This window comes from Accipiter gentilis, chromosome 17 (genome assembly GCF_929443795.1).
Source record: "Accipiter gentilis chromosome 17, bAccGen1.1, whole genome shotgun sequence".
Classification (NCBI taxonomy): Eukaryota; Metazoa; Chordata; class Aves; order Accipitriformes; family Accipitridae; genus Astur; species Astur gentilis.
The window spans coordinates 13,882,886-13,896,685 of record NC_064896.1 but is presented as its reverse complement, the minus strand read 5'-3'; the positions used below and the strand labels follow the sequence as shown (position 1 = coordinate 13,896,685).

General features: G+C 38.4%; 1 protein-coding gene across 7 annotated transcripts in view; it reads right to left on the bottom strand.

Annotated features, from left to right (window-relative positions):
* The window catches only part of PTPN5 (protein tyrosine phosphatase non-receptor type 5), an 85,925-nt gene that overhangs the window by 7,369 nt on the left and 64,756 nt on the right, over nt 1-13,800 (bottom strand). For all 7 annotated transcript variants that reach the window (XM_049820927.1, XM_049820926.1, XM_049820930.1 and 4 more), the window contains 4 exons: nt 11,354-11,433; nt 10,716-10,853; nt 7,342-7,452; nt 2,326-2,486 (listed from right to left, as the gene is read on the bottom strand). In XM_049820927.1, coding sequence (XP_049676884.1) covers nt 2,326-2,486; nt 7,342-7,452; nt 10,716-10,853; nt 11,354-11,433 — 490 coding nt within the window. The remainder of the gene's footprint in view (nt 1-2,325; nt 2,487-7,341; nt 7,453-10,715; nt 10,854-11,353; nt 11,434-13,800) is intronic.

Here is a 13,800-nt window from a genome sequence, read left to right as displayed (position 1 = left end):
GAGAAGGAAGGAAAGAGAAGGAAGGAAAGAGAAGGAAGGAAAGAGAAGGAAGGAAAGAGAAGGAAGGAAAGAGAAGGAAAAAACAAAAAAAAAATAAAAAAAAAAAAAAAAAATCAAAAAACAAAAAATGAAAAAATAAAAAAATCAAAAAAACAAAAAAAATCAAAAAACAAAAAAAAAAAAAAAAAAAAAAAAGGCCCTTCATCTTCCAGTTGATGCCATAACCAAACAGGCCGCTGTACACAGCTCTTGTGTACTGTTTCCTATCCATAAACCTCAGAGTGTTTTGCAAAGGGAGGGAACAACACCCATTTTTAGATAAAGCAAACAACACTGAGACAGCACTTGCCCCAGGACAGGAGTCTCAAGAGTGGCACATTATCCACAGCACCTTAACAGGAGTGCTAGCTTGCCTTTAACATGAAGCTGCTTTTAAGAAGAGCATTTTGTATCTATTTTTTCTTAAAGGTGCATTATTTTACATCACTGAAGGCCAAAACCACAGTGATGATGTTCTACTGAGGATCTCCCACAAAGGTCAAAGGAGTTACAGTACTCAGTGTAACACAGGCTTCGGCTAACGGCTTGCTGTATATACCATTCTCAAATAGAGGCAACATATTAAATTCCTTCTTCAGGTAAAGTGACTGCAACTGAGAATAATCTGAAAGGGCTCTGGCCCACGGTTACCACAGAAAATACTGTATAATCCTATCACCATGTCTCTTAGTAGTTTTTTCAATTAAAAATGTCCCATTTCCCCCCAGATTATTACCGTGTCATGAGGATGACACCATACAAGAGGACAAAACAAGTATGCAAAGCAAGAGTGACATGGTGACCAGAATCTTTACCTGCAGCAAATACCATAATACTTCAAGGAGCTCTTAGAGAGTCACAGATTTCCAAGGACAAAGGGGACCTTCTTACAACCCATTTCTTATTTTTCTCTGAACTCTCCCCAATTTGTCAAAATCTGTTTTAAAACACAGGCAGAAAAACTGGACATGTGGTATCATACGAACATTTTACTAGAGATTACTCCATATTAGCTTATAGGTGGATCTTTGATGACACCGGGCTACCAACCATTCATGCCAAGAGTCTCTTAAAAAACATTCCCATTGCATGATAATACCCCATTTACTACAGCTTTTGGATAGCAACCATCTGCCACTTCCTAGAAAATGTTATGCAAAACTAAGTAAAATTCCTTACAAAAATCCCAAAGATCAATTTGGCAAAGTGTATTTTATTAAAATTATGGAAGATTACCCTGGCAAGATTACTGCGTCACTTATCAGGCTTTCCGCTATTTCCCTGGAATAACTGTTTTGAGAACTTGTAGTTTTCAAGTAATCACATTTAACCTTTCTAAATACTGGCAAAACAGGACTTGCTTTTAGACCTCTGGAACTTCTTGAATTTTCCAAGAACTAGAATTCAGCTATACTAAACTTTAATGGTTTAGAGCCTGTGGGCCAATTTTCTTAAAGACTCTTGGGTGATAATCATCCAGTATAGCTGATTTAATAATGGTTAGTAGTTGTTGCTTAACACACCCCCGAGTTAATGGTGCATAAGAACGTACTTCATCATGTCTACAAGTGGTAAATACATCATCCTACTTCTTTCTGAAGACAGAAGTATCTATCTTCATCTATTTTTTTCTGCTCTCCGATTGATAATTACAATTTTTTCATCAGGCTACAAACCACTATAAAGGTTTTGCTTCTTCCATATAAGAAGTTTTCATCTTTGCCAGGGGCTTTTCACAGATGATTCAGTTTTACTATCAATTGCATACATTTCCTATCTGTTGATTAGTACTTGCTGCAATCACCTTTGCCACTGTTTCATTTATTTTATGTATTATACCTAAATTATTGTCATTGGCCTAATGGGGATTTTTTAAAATCAAAGAATGGATTTATAAAACAGGGGGTTTTGAGGCTTAAACTTGAATGTTCTCATTTTTCTGCTTGCATGTGTCTTCCTACTGAATTTCACTCACAGTATGTAAATCTTTGGTAACCTGGCCCTACTAAGATCATTAAAGGCATATATTACTGATAAGGCAAATGAAACGAGACTATTCTTACAAGTAACTGAGCCACCACCATCTTCTGTGTTCAGGTCAGTCTGTATCCGAACGTAACACTTGGTAATAAAAAATTATTGTCATTAAATTTTAGAAGCTCCAAGCATATTTCAGAAGCAGTTGGGCAAGATCTCCCACATCTGACTGATGGCCAATATGACAGTATCTGCACTATGCCACTGTATGTGAAGAAGCCTCAGAAGTCAGATACAACATTTATTTACCTGCAGTGAACAATCACTGGGGCATTCTTCTCTTCTGCACTCTGCATGGCCTCTTCCACTTCCAGTACTAGCTGTAACAGAGGAGGGGCTTGATCTGGTGTCTTCTGGTCTGGCCAAGACGTGTACCAGTAATGTTTCAGGTTTCTGACTTCTTCTCCTTTCTGCAATCCAGTTAAGACAAACACCACAACGTTTTAAAAGAATTTTTGGTTGTAAATTGATATTGAAACCTGGTATTCCATTTAAGAATGAGATGAGTAAATCAAAGCTAAATGGAACAGGAGATCCAAATGGCAAGCCACACAACACAGAAATCTGGATTTCAAATATCATGTCTGCACTTCAGTAAACTGCCTTAAAAAACCTCAACATTCCTTCCCCCCCCAGTATTCTGCTCTTTTAGTGCCAAGAGCTATGTGCAAAACACTCCAAGCAGTCTGTTCCCTCCTGACAGATTCATTCAGCAAAGCCAGAGCTGTGCTTGTGACATAATTGCTTTCATAATGTATTTGACAGACAGAGAGCCAGGAGCGGTATCTCTGTCTCAGATAGATAGATGAGGGAGAGAGATAGGAGCTCATTTTTCTATCTCCTCTGACAGACAGATTCATATCAGTTTCCTGTCAATTCTACTCTTCTCTTAGACACTGAGACATTCAGAGACACTAAGGAAGGTGGGAATTGTATCTAGCTGCAGTCCAGGGCTTTTTGAGACACAAATTCCAATTCTCTCTGTCTCAGTATGGCTGTGAATATAGCAAATATGCTGTTACCTTTTCTGAGTGCCAAGTAGCACTGTGTGCTTCTGATTTTGTGTGTTCAAAGTGACATCCTTCTGCCTGATTTCTAAAGGTACCAAATAGTAACATGGAGCTCAGGGAACGGGCCTTACCCTTTCAGCCATTACATAAGCCAGCTGGCACAGGTCTAAGCAAATGTCTTCAAAAGGTCCAGGAGCAGAAGTGTTAGCTTCCACAACCTTCCCTTAAACACATGGCTGTCTGAGTTTAAGAGGGGTGGGAAAAAAAGAACAAATCTCTCTCTTTTTAAAGAACCAGGCACAAAAAATCTGGAAGCAGTTTCTGTCATCATCTATACACCTAAGTCCCTATAACTGTCAGTCTCTGGATGTTAAAAGTGCTCTGTGGTTGTGCCACTTTCCTCTTTGGTTGACAAAGCTTTTGCATAGCTTCACAGTGAACTAGAATGGGGAAGTGATCTAGTTAATTCTTTTTTCTTTCTCATGCTGGATTAATTTTCAGATGGATTGATCAGTTTCCCCCTTTGGCTTACCACACAGTCACATAAACACTTGTGTGGGCATGTGGGAGATGGCACAAGGGTAGGAACAAGATAGCTGGACAAAGGGAGGCTGGGCTTGATTGAGTTGCTGTTCCAGCTTATACGGGGTTTAAAGCGCTCATTGAAGCACAGTCATAGGAACCTTAAGGGTATGTCTACCTCAGTTTAGGAACAGGGAGTCTTACTATTGTAGCATCGAGCCTGGCCTTAGGTTATTTACCCTAGTGAGAAGATATTCTGGTTAAGATAGCATAACTGGTTGTCATGAATGGTACTTGAGCTCACTACAGTAAATCCGATCAGCACTGGTCTGAAACATGGACATACACAGTTGCTTTTGTGTAACTACGTGTGAGCCACAGAAGTTATGAACACTGGATTCTTAAGTGGGTTGTGAAAAATTAAAATAAAAATGTTATCGATAATACTTAAGAGAAAAGTAAAAGATAAAAGTCATCTGAAGAAAAACATGAATCACTACATAAAGTCACTCATTTGACAGAAACAGAAAACAGCCAAAGTTCTAATGATGAACTCTGGATGTCTTTAGTTTTGCCTATGCTGTTAACAGTTTTACGCTTCTGCTTAGAGAACCCTGACTTCTGTGGTTCTGTACACTTCTGCTTTGACTTTGACAAAGTATTCTCTATTGGTGCTTCTTTGAGACTGAGAAGACTTGGGAACACCTAGGAGGAAGCAGGATTTAACTGATAGTTTGAAGTCTACCATCATGTATGCTGTAGCTGAGGCTGAGATCGCGAATCAGTGGCGAGACACTGGTAGGTTCCTTTGAGAAAGGAAAACAAGCCTTGCCCTATTACCTGAGCATTTTTTCAATTCCTAAAGCTTGCCAAATCATGTCCCCTATTCCGAGAGACGTATGACAGTCCATTCTGTAACACATGCTGTAAACATATATTGCTGGTGGTGGTATCATATATTTCTGACCACTCCTGCTGGAGTCAATTCACAGCTTCTTTAGTTTTCACTACCAAGTCATTTAATATATGTATTGTCTGGAGCTGCTACTCCACTATTGCTATTAAATGACAAATGTACAGCTCTAGGCAATGGTAACTTAACAAATGGAATCTTTATTTCAGCTCTAGCACTCAGCAGTTCACCTCCTGATGTTTGGGGATGGGGGAAAGAGACACTGCCCCACTAGTACTGAAAAAATAACATTGTTTAACTGAAAAACAAACTGGGATGAGCTTAAAGAAAAGAATCAAAATGATCAAGTCATTTGAGTAGGGAAGGAACTACATCCTTAGAAATGTGTATACCCAGTAAAGGCTTTTGTATCATTTGCAGTAGGAAAGCACTTGTCTTTCTTGGCTATGATTGGGAAAAAATGTGTGGCATCTATACTTCTTTACTTATGACTCTGCTGTACTCTGCTATGCTAGCCGTTCTTTTTTTCTTTCTGTTAGTGTCTGAATGTACCGGATACACCAGTCCTGACAAATGACCTGGCTTTCAGTTTACTTGCTGTTGTCTTTTTTTTTTTTTCCCCTGTGGGATCCACAGTTATAAATACTGACAAGATATATTCGTATCTGGCTCTTAATTCTGAAGCTCTTTGTCGAACATGGAGAGCTTGACCTAAGGAATAACTGAGCAAGGACAAGAGAATTTGGGAAAACACTGAGAGGTTGCTGTTAGAAGAAAACATTCTGCAGGGCTAAGTATTAGCATGAAAGGTACTTGTGAGATGGAGTATGGCTTATTATGCTTGAATTGTTGTATATAAGCTTTTCAGGACTGTTTCTTTGTTTTGTGCAACACCTGTTAAAGTGAGATTGGTTTTTGGATATGCTACTGCAATATCAACATTAAAAGCCACTCCCTTGCAATTTGCACCTGAAAATGGAACTGGCTCTTTACCTTCCTGAGAAGAATTTGAATGATCCCTCTCCAGGTATAGACTCAAATTTCCTTCCATAAATGTAGAGGGAAAGTGGTTTGCAGGTGTTTTGTTTGTTTTGATTTTTTGTTTGTTTGTTTGTTTTGTTGGGGGGGAGAAGAGGGGAAAAAAAAGAAAGAACATTTCAACATAAATCTCTGAAGTTAATTTCAAGCTGAAAAAAATGCAATATTCACTAATATTAAAATGCTCTACTTAATGATTTAAAACAAGTATGAAAAACTCTTCTGACAGCCAGTGTAGTATTTATTGAGAAAATTTTTTTTGTCACTGTAACTAAGAAGTGACTGGTTCTGTTAGATACCAGCATTCCAGCAGAATTAACCTATGTATTATTCTTGCTGCTGCACTGTACTGTTTGGAATAAGTTGTATTTAAGACCTCTGCAAGTCTGCAACATACTTGTAAATATTCTTTACTTCCCACTTGTCAGGGAGTGTGATTTTCTCCTTGCTGCCTTTGCCAAACACATGAGTGACAGACTTTGCACACTCCCAATCCAGACATGGGATTTCATATGCTGGCTTTCTGCCTATTAGCATATGGCTGAAGAGACTTGAAACTGGTTGGATAAAAGGACAGTTTTTTCAGATTGGAAAGAAATTGTGGTGTTATACTAAGGTCAGGGGCAGATCTGGTAGATGAAAGATGTATGAAGTTTATGTAAATAGACTGTTCTTATTAAAATGTGTAGCTTGAGATTCTAGAACCTAGCAATGAAAACAGTTGTAAAGTAGGACTCTGGTAAGTACTTAAAAAATTAAACCTGTGTTTAAGCTCTCTATCCACAAGAAGATAGAATGGTTACTGGTATCAAAAACTACATATACAGTTAGTTGGAAAGATACTAATGTTTAGAAATGTAAACATGGAGAATGCTGTGGTGAAAATGTTTTTAAAGGTCATCAACAGTTTGAGTGTCTTGGAGTGGAATAAGCCCTTAAAGCATCTTCAAAGCCAAGTCAGCCAAATTGCTCAAATTATCAATTAGCATGGTACCTATTAAAAGGGATTCAGCCATGATGAACGTAACTGGCAAATGCCAAGCAGACCAGTAGTTTCACTGCTGAGAGAAACTGAAAACAGGTAAGCAAAATTAAAATGCCTTTTGCTCAGTTCTCAGCTCCCCCAGTTCTTGTTAGTAGCACAAGTCATCTCAGGCATAAACAGCTGGTGGGTAGCCAGCAGTCTGACAGCGTCCTAATAATGACCATAAAAAGACAAAGAAGCACAATCTAAGTATTTCCTAGAGGCCTCCCCATACTACAAACTACGTAAAACATCATGTAGGTAAAAGTTCCCTGTTAGTAATCAGTAACCCTTTGGGCCCATGGCCCAAAGAATAAACAAGCCTTTGAATTCTACAGAACATCATCACAGAGTTTAGTGGGTTATTCCACAAGTGCTGTCTGTAGTATGACTTGCAAAGGCTGGTAAGAAGCTATCCATGAACTAACAGATCACTTTAAATGACCAGTGAAGACAGAGGACACAGGCACAGAATGAGTCACTGGTTTCTTCTGCTTGAGTGAACCCTGCACTACTACAATTGTCCTGGTAGCTTTCAGATTGTACACATGCAGTCTAAATCTCTGGCTGCTTATTTTACTGTAGTCTTTGTATGTTGGTGAACTGGGCAAAGCTATAATGACTTCAGTAATGAAAAGTGTTCTTTGTACAGCAGTACATTGTGCAGTACATTGTGCATTTCTCCAGAAGTCTCCATGAACATCTCCATTTAACGGTTTAGACAGCTAAACTACTGTAAGTACATTGGAATGATTTACCTTTAGAGTGATGAGCCTTAAACGGTAATCGTCTGCTTGTATGACTTGGTTAACTGTGATTTCTATTCCTTCGTAGGTGACCTGTTCCTCTGGCCAATATTCTGTGCATTTCTGTGTGCAATATAAAATAAATCTAGTTAAGCAGATATCAAGGGAGGTTCATTTTCACTCCTCTGAAACCGGATATAGCACATGCACAGATGAATATGAATAAACTTTGTTTCTATAATAAGTACAAGTTTTCACTTTCTAAACAGGGACCACATTTCAGGTGATTTTTTTCTGCATTCATAATAGCCTGATTGCATGATTAGAAATGCATAAATCAAGTAATGACTAACCAATGCTTTTAAATACACACATCCTTATTTATCTTCTTCATGCAACTGATGCGCATTTTGAAAATTCATTAGAAAGGCCAGTGGCAATGTGCTTCTGTTTTTAGATTAATCCTTTTCTCAAGATAATAACGATTAGTATAATATACACTAGTTACAATATTTCTGTGGTGTGTATACACTGATATGGAAACACAAAATACATCTTTTCTAATTTTTATAAAGGGTCAACGCTCTCTGAATATAAGATGATAATTTGCATAGCTTTTTGTACAAAAGAACATGACTGGGGATGTTTTGGGAATTAGATTATGTGCCAAAATCCACTTTAAATGGACACTAAGAATCTTTCAAAGCTAAGGAACTAAAAGGAAGCAATAGCTGTGAGAGCTATTAGACTACTATATTTGATTTTGCCAAAAAAAGTCAGAGACGCAGCTAGTACAAACTGACAATTAGAGAAGCAGAAACTATAGTCCATTTGCAAATCTACATTGTGGTACTGAAACACTAGAGATGAGTAAGTGAGAATTTGTAAGCACTCCTATCCTGGAAGGAGGACTGAAAAAGACTGTGTTTTTTTGTATGTAGTTTCTCTTTAAACTAATCAATATGCAAAGGAAGAGGCAGGCACTTCAACATGGTGCATAGATGATGGACAAGGAATGACATGAACAAGGCAGGGGCTGAGAAAAAGGCTACCTTGTAATAATGGAAGAAGCAATCTTGTTATCACAGGAGGGTAAGAATCTGCTGTTGGACAAACCCAGTTAAAGATGCTGCTTGTAAGCTCCTCTTTTACATAGCTGTACACAATCCTGAAGGAAGTTAAATCATTTTGCTCTCCCCCATCAAAAATAATTCCACTCTGGGAGAAAGGCTTACAACAGAAAAGTATCTTGCAAAGTTACTGAGTCAAAATTTTTGTGTGAGAGAATTAGTGTTGTTCCATCTGCATAGTGCATCAGTTAATAACCCACTGGGAGCATGGCCCACTGCGTCTCTGTAAAATTATTTACGCAGATTGCATTTTTCCTTCCTCTACTCTTAAACTGCAGAATCCATTGTAAAAATTGTCAAGAGCGCAAGCAGCTATCAATAGCACAGACGTTGCTCTGCTTAAAGGAGTGGAGTAAGACTGCCCACTCATTTCCGTGGGCTGTCTGTCAGTTCAGATTAGATGTAACAGAGGGCTGAGATACAGAGCTTTTAATACATTAGCAAAGTCATTGCACTGAGAAGGAACACAAAGCCTCTGTTATGAGCATCATTGCCGAACAAAGGTTTTGAATCTATGTACTTCTGAGTCCTGTTATTCATACATTAATATAGGTGTAATGGAAGAAAGGGAGTGAATATAGAAGACATTTACATGAAAGGACTTACCCTATATTTATGGCTGAGATTCCTGACACCGTTTAATTTTTGACACAAAAGGTATCAGAAAAGACTCAGCAGCTGTGTTATGACATGTAGGCTGTAGCAAGCTCCAGTTACATAGTGCATCAGCACTGCAGTGCACTGCTTCCCAAGACTGATATGATGGGCAAAATACTTGGTCAGTATGGATAAGAGGAAATACAGGTGTAAAGGGTATTTTACATTCCTGTCATACAATCTTGCTATGAAAACTATAGTGGAAGAACTTATCACCAGATAAGTACATTATGTCATGACATTTTAACATCTTATTTGCCATAAACTGGCAACTCTGATCAACAAGCGAATTATTACTTCAGTGCTGCCTCTCAGATAGAGGCAGATGTCAGTTTAAAATGTTAGTGCAAACAAAACATTTAGATCAGCAACATACTGTATTTTGCATCAGCAATGGCTTGACAATGTGTCCAATCAGTTAGCTGTAATAACTGACCATTTTTAACTTGCAAGCATGATAATTCCGTGTCTGTCTTGTTCACGTCTTTTTTCACTAAAGTTCAAGGTTAAATTTATTTACTTCACAACTGGGGAAACTAAAGGTTTGTGCACACGCATAATTATGGGCACTAAGCTTCCAGCTAGCAGTTAAGCCACTATAACTCTGTGTGTATGACAGAGGTATGCCCATATTTTTGGGCCTCTAAGTGTCTAAAGCCTCTTCTCCAAAGGAATCTCTCTCACCTAAATTACTAATGAGTTCTCAGAGACAGGCTTTGACAAATACTGCTGCTGCAGTTTAAGAAACACCATTTGGATCTCTCCACTACACCTTGCTGCCAGTGGTGAGGGGGGATGCAGAGCCCAACACATGCCCAGACCATTTTGTCACATCTTACACTGCCAATAAAGGCAGACATAAGCTCAGCTACCTGTCTGTGAACTGAAGCCCAGGCACGTGGTTCTTGCAACTCTGCCACGGGGCAAATAGTTCAGCAGGTAAGTAATTAACAGCTGAAGGACAGCAGTATTTTAAACTGCAAACAAAAATCATGGTAGGTCAATTAGCAGAAACACCATGACAGTTTAATTTCTAGAAGTAGGTCGTGAATAGAAAAAGTTCAGCATCTTAATTTCAGTATTTCAAAAGCATTCCCTAGATGCATTCAGGAAAAGGTCCTCCATATCCAGGTCACCTCTAGCTGTTGATTATTGTAACTAGCATCTTTTACAAGTCAAGGACAGTGTCAATGAAATGTCGATATAGACACTGAATCATAATAAATGCAAGATAAAGCAGCACCAACACTGTTGATTAAAGATATTCAACCTTAGTAGTTATGGGGTACTATTGTTTTTGATTCCTTTAGAGAGAACTTGAAAGAGTGTCTGCAAATAGAGCTGGGTTTGGAGAAGCTTCAGGTCAGCTGGGAGAAGAAAAATGGCAAAACCAGCAGTAGGCTAAGTCAGACAGCAAAACCAGACTTAGAGTAAACTGAACTGAAAGAGAAGCCCATATCTTCTCTGAGCCTGAAGAATTTAATGCTGGCTCTGATTGCTCAGGCCACTAAACTAACTTCTGTTCGCTGGCTTAGCATCTATGCCGAAAATATCTGCTAGAGCACAGATAAAAACACAGACTATATGTAACACCATTACCTCATTCATCTCTTCTATATTGGTAATCATGACAATGATGGGAGAATGCTCCTGCCACACCATTCTCCAGAAATCACTGACAGTATTAACTATCGGTCCCTGAGTAGCAATATATACCTTTTCCTCTCCTCCATAGCCCTGCCAACAAAACAAGAGATCAATTTTAACAGGGATGTCCACCACAACCTTGAAGGTTCAGTCATTAAAACAAGAGAGCTACCACTGGCTGAAACGGTGACTCAATGGCATCAGTTCTTGCCCCTCCCCCCCGCCTCTCTCCTGCACATGTGTACATGGAACAAAGGCACAATATGGACTCACATAATTCCATCAATGAGTGTCCAACAGCCTTGAGGTGACTCTGGCTAGGTCAAGAGCCTTATTCAGGCTTATTATCTGGTGTCTTAGTCAGGCCAGCTGACAAGCAATTTGTATCAAGAAGTGCAGATGTCTGTTTTTGTCTGATCTGAACCTGTACAGCTGCACTTTGAGATTTGGTTTTCAGATAATGTAAGCAGGAGAGAAGAGCAATCAGTTCAGCTAGGATGCCTTTAAAAGCCAGTGGACGTTGCAATTCTGTTTACGTTAACAGTGGCTGATAGAGGCTAGGCAGACTCATTGGATTATTAAGCTCTTACCCTGATGTAGTTAGCATTGATGTAAGAGCTGAGGGGGTCGTCCTGATCAGCTGAGGTAAGGCACACTCTGCTGTGAGGATCTGAAAGGTGTGAAGAGATAAGTAATAGCTTATCAGTTGCTCAGAGGAGAGAAAGAAAGACACAAGGTTATCTTGTACAGCGAGACATTTACATGCATTCATGGCCATCACAACAGATCTGAGTGGCCTAGGAGAGCTCCCATGTTAAAGCGTTACCATAAAAGAAGGGAAAGGATGGTTGGGGTAATTTGGCTGCTTCTGATAGTTTTACCCACTCTCCGAAGCCTGCTTAATTGTTCTTGTTGCAGAGTCAGTGTCCCAGAGTGACTCTGGAAAAGCAGTTTTCTGCTCCAGGAAACTAATTCTCAATTTGTTAGGTCAATAGACTCATTATGGCTTGTAAGACATTAGAATATTGTTTGTGAAATGCCAGCAAACAGCTTTTCTCCCAAACTGTAAACACACATTTCTTGCAGACAGGCAAGCCAGATGACAATAACTCTTTTCCTATTTCATCTTGCAGTGAACTAAACTCCAATATGTGCTTTTAACAAATATAATGGTTAAAGAGAAATTAAGAATATTAACAGTCTCTTGTACTTTGCATAAATCTCTTCAGTACTTGAGTCTCACTCATTGGGGCTGTTTACGAAGCATTATTCTTGTTTTAATAAGACAACAAATGAAAACATCATTCCCTGAGAAGTTCAGTCCAATTCCCACTGAAGTCAATGGGAGCTATTCCACTGATTTTAATGCGAGCTGCCACAGGTCCACGTTCATCCACTTTCACCAGTACTACACAGTTTGTTACCATTGACAAGAAACATCCTCCTGACAGAGGCCTCAACAAACAGCAATAGTGTTTATCACCGGGAGAATATTAAAAACAAACCACAGATAACTTCTTCATAAAAAAATCCAGGCTGCTTAGAAACGAGAAAAAAAATGAAAAATATGCAAAAATAGCATGATATTGGGTAAAGCACAATTAAGCACACTGTAATTTCTACAGAACTACAAATACAGACTCAGCATTAAATGCTGTCCTCAGAATGGATTCATGTTATTTATGTGATAATATAATCACAAGCTGCAAAGCAAAGATATTAACAAAGATATTCTTTTATAGCACAGAAGTACTGAAACCAGCGAGATCCTCTCTAATAGATCCCTCCTGCTCAACTTTGCTCACTTCTCTAGTGCTGGGGAGATGGAGAGATGAGAGATAAAATCTGCTTTTTAATCAGTAATTCTGGTAGCCTGAAACATATTACACCATTAAAAAGGTGACAGTGGTTGCCAGACATTTATTCAAATGTCACTGGACTAGGTAGTTAGACACTTTGCATGAAGTCCCTTTGCCTGTTTTATGCACTCATCCATGGAGCCTGCTGAAGTTTGAGTAGCGATTACATGATTTTTCACTACTACTAATAGTAATAATACTATGTTGTCCATCTCATGGTGTGTCTTCAGGGAGAAATAAAATGGATGTGAAGAATTCTATCAACAAGTGCCACAGATGTTTAAGCACAGGTTTCTTTTAGTATTCTTCAACTGCAGTAGAATATGAGTTACTTTTCACTATGGGCTTTTTTATTGCTGTATACACAAATACTAAAACATTATTCAGAATATGCTTTTACTTTATACTATAATACTTGGCTAGTGATTTTTTCTGTTGATGTATTTACATTTCTTAACGTACATTAGTGAACAGTTTCTACCTTATTTCATATAAGAGAAGCCTATTAATGCATTGTTGATACAAGAACATGCACTGTTTTGCAGAAGCGTAGCTGAAGCTGAATCGCATCTCTTAGAAATATATAAACAGGAATAATTCATCTTTAAAGAAAAAAATCATAATAAGACTTTAATATAAGAGTTTGCAGTATGAATTTCAAATTTTCAATAGAGAGGCATTTAAGCAAAACCAAATCCTACTCTTAATGAAAACATTTCTCCCAGGACAAAACCAGCGCACAGGCCAGGATCAAGACGACACTACACCTCCAAAAAAGCAGTACTAGTCTGTATCTCTAAGAAACCAAATGATATGTCAGCTATTTTTTCCACAGTCTCTTTGATGGCCATTTTGTGTTGATACTATGCCTGACATTTTAGAGGAACTCGCTAAACTTAACTGAAATGTTTTGCGTAACTTAAAATGATGAAAAGCAATACAGCTATATAGAAATTTAAAAAGTCTGTCTAGACATTACTCTTGAGAAAAGGATTAAATGAAATTGATACACAACATGCTCCAATAAGTTCTTGCCACCTCTGGAATTCTGTAACAAGAACATTCTTTTCTATATATTCAAAAAGTGCCTCTAAAACATCTTAGAGAAAAGTTATAATTTCCAGGAAATGCCATAGGAGTCAACCCCGGAAGAGGACTGTCTGCAGACAAACAAATTC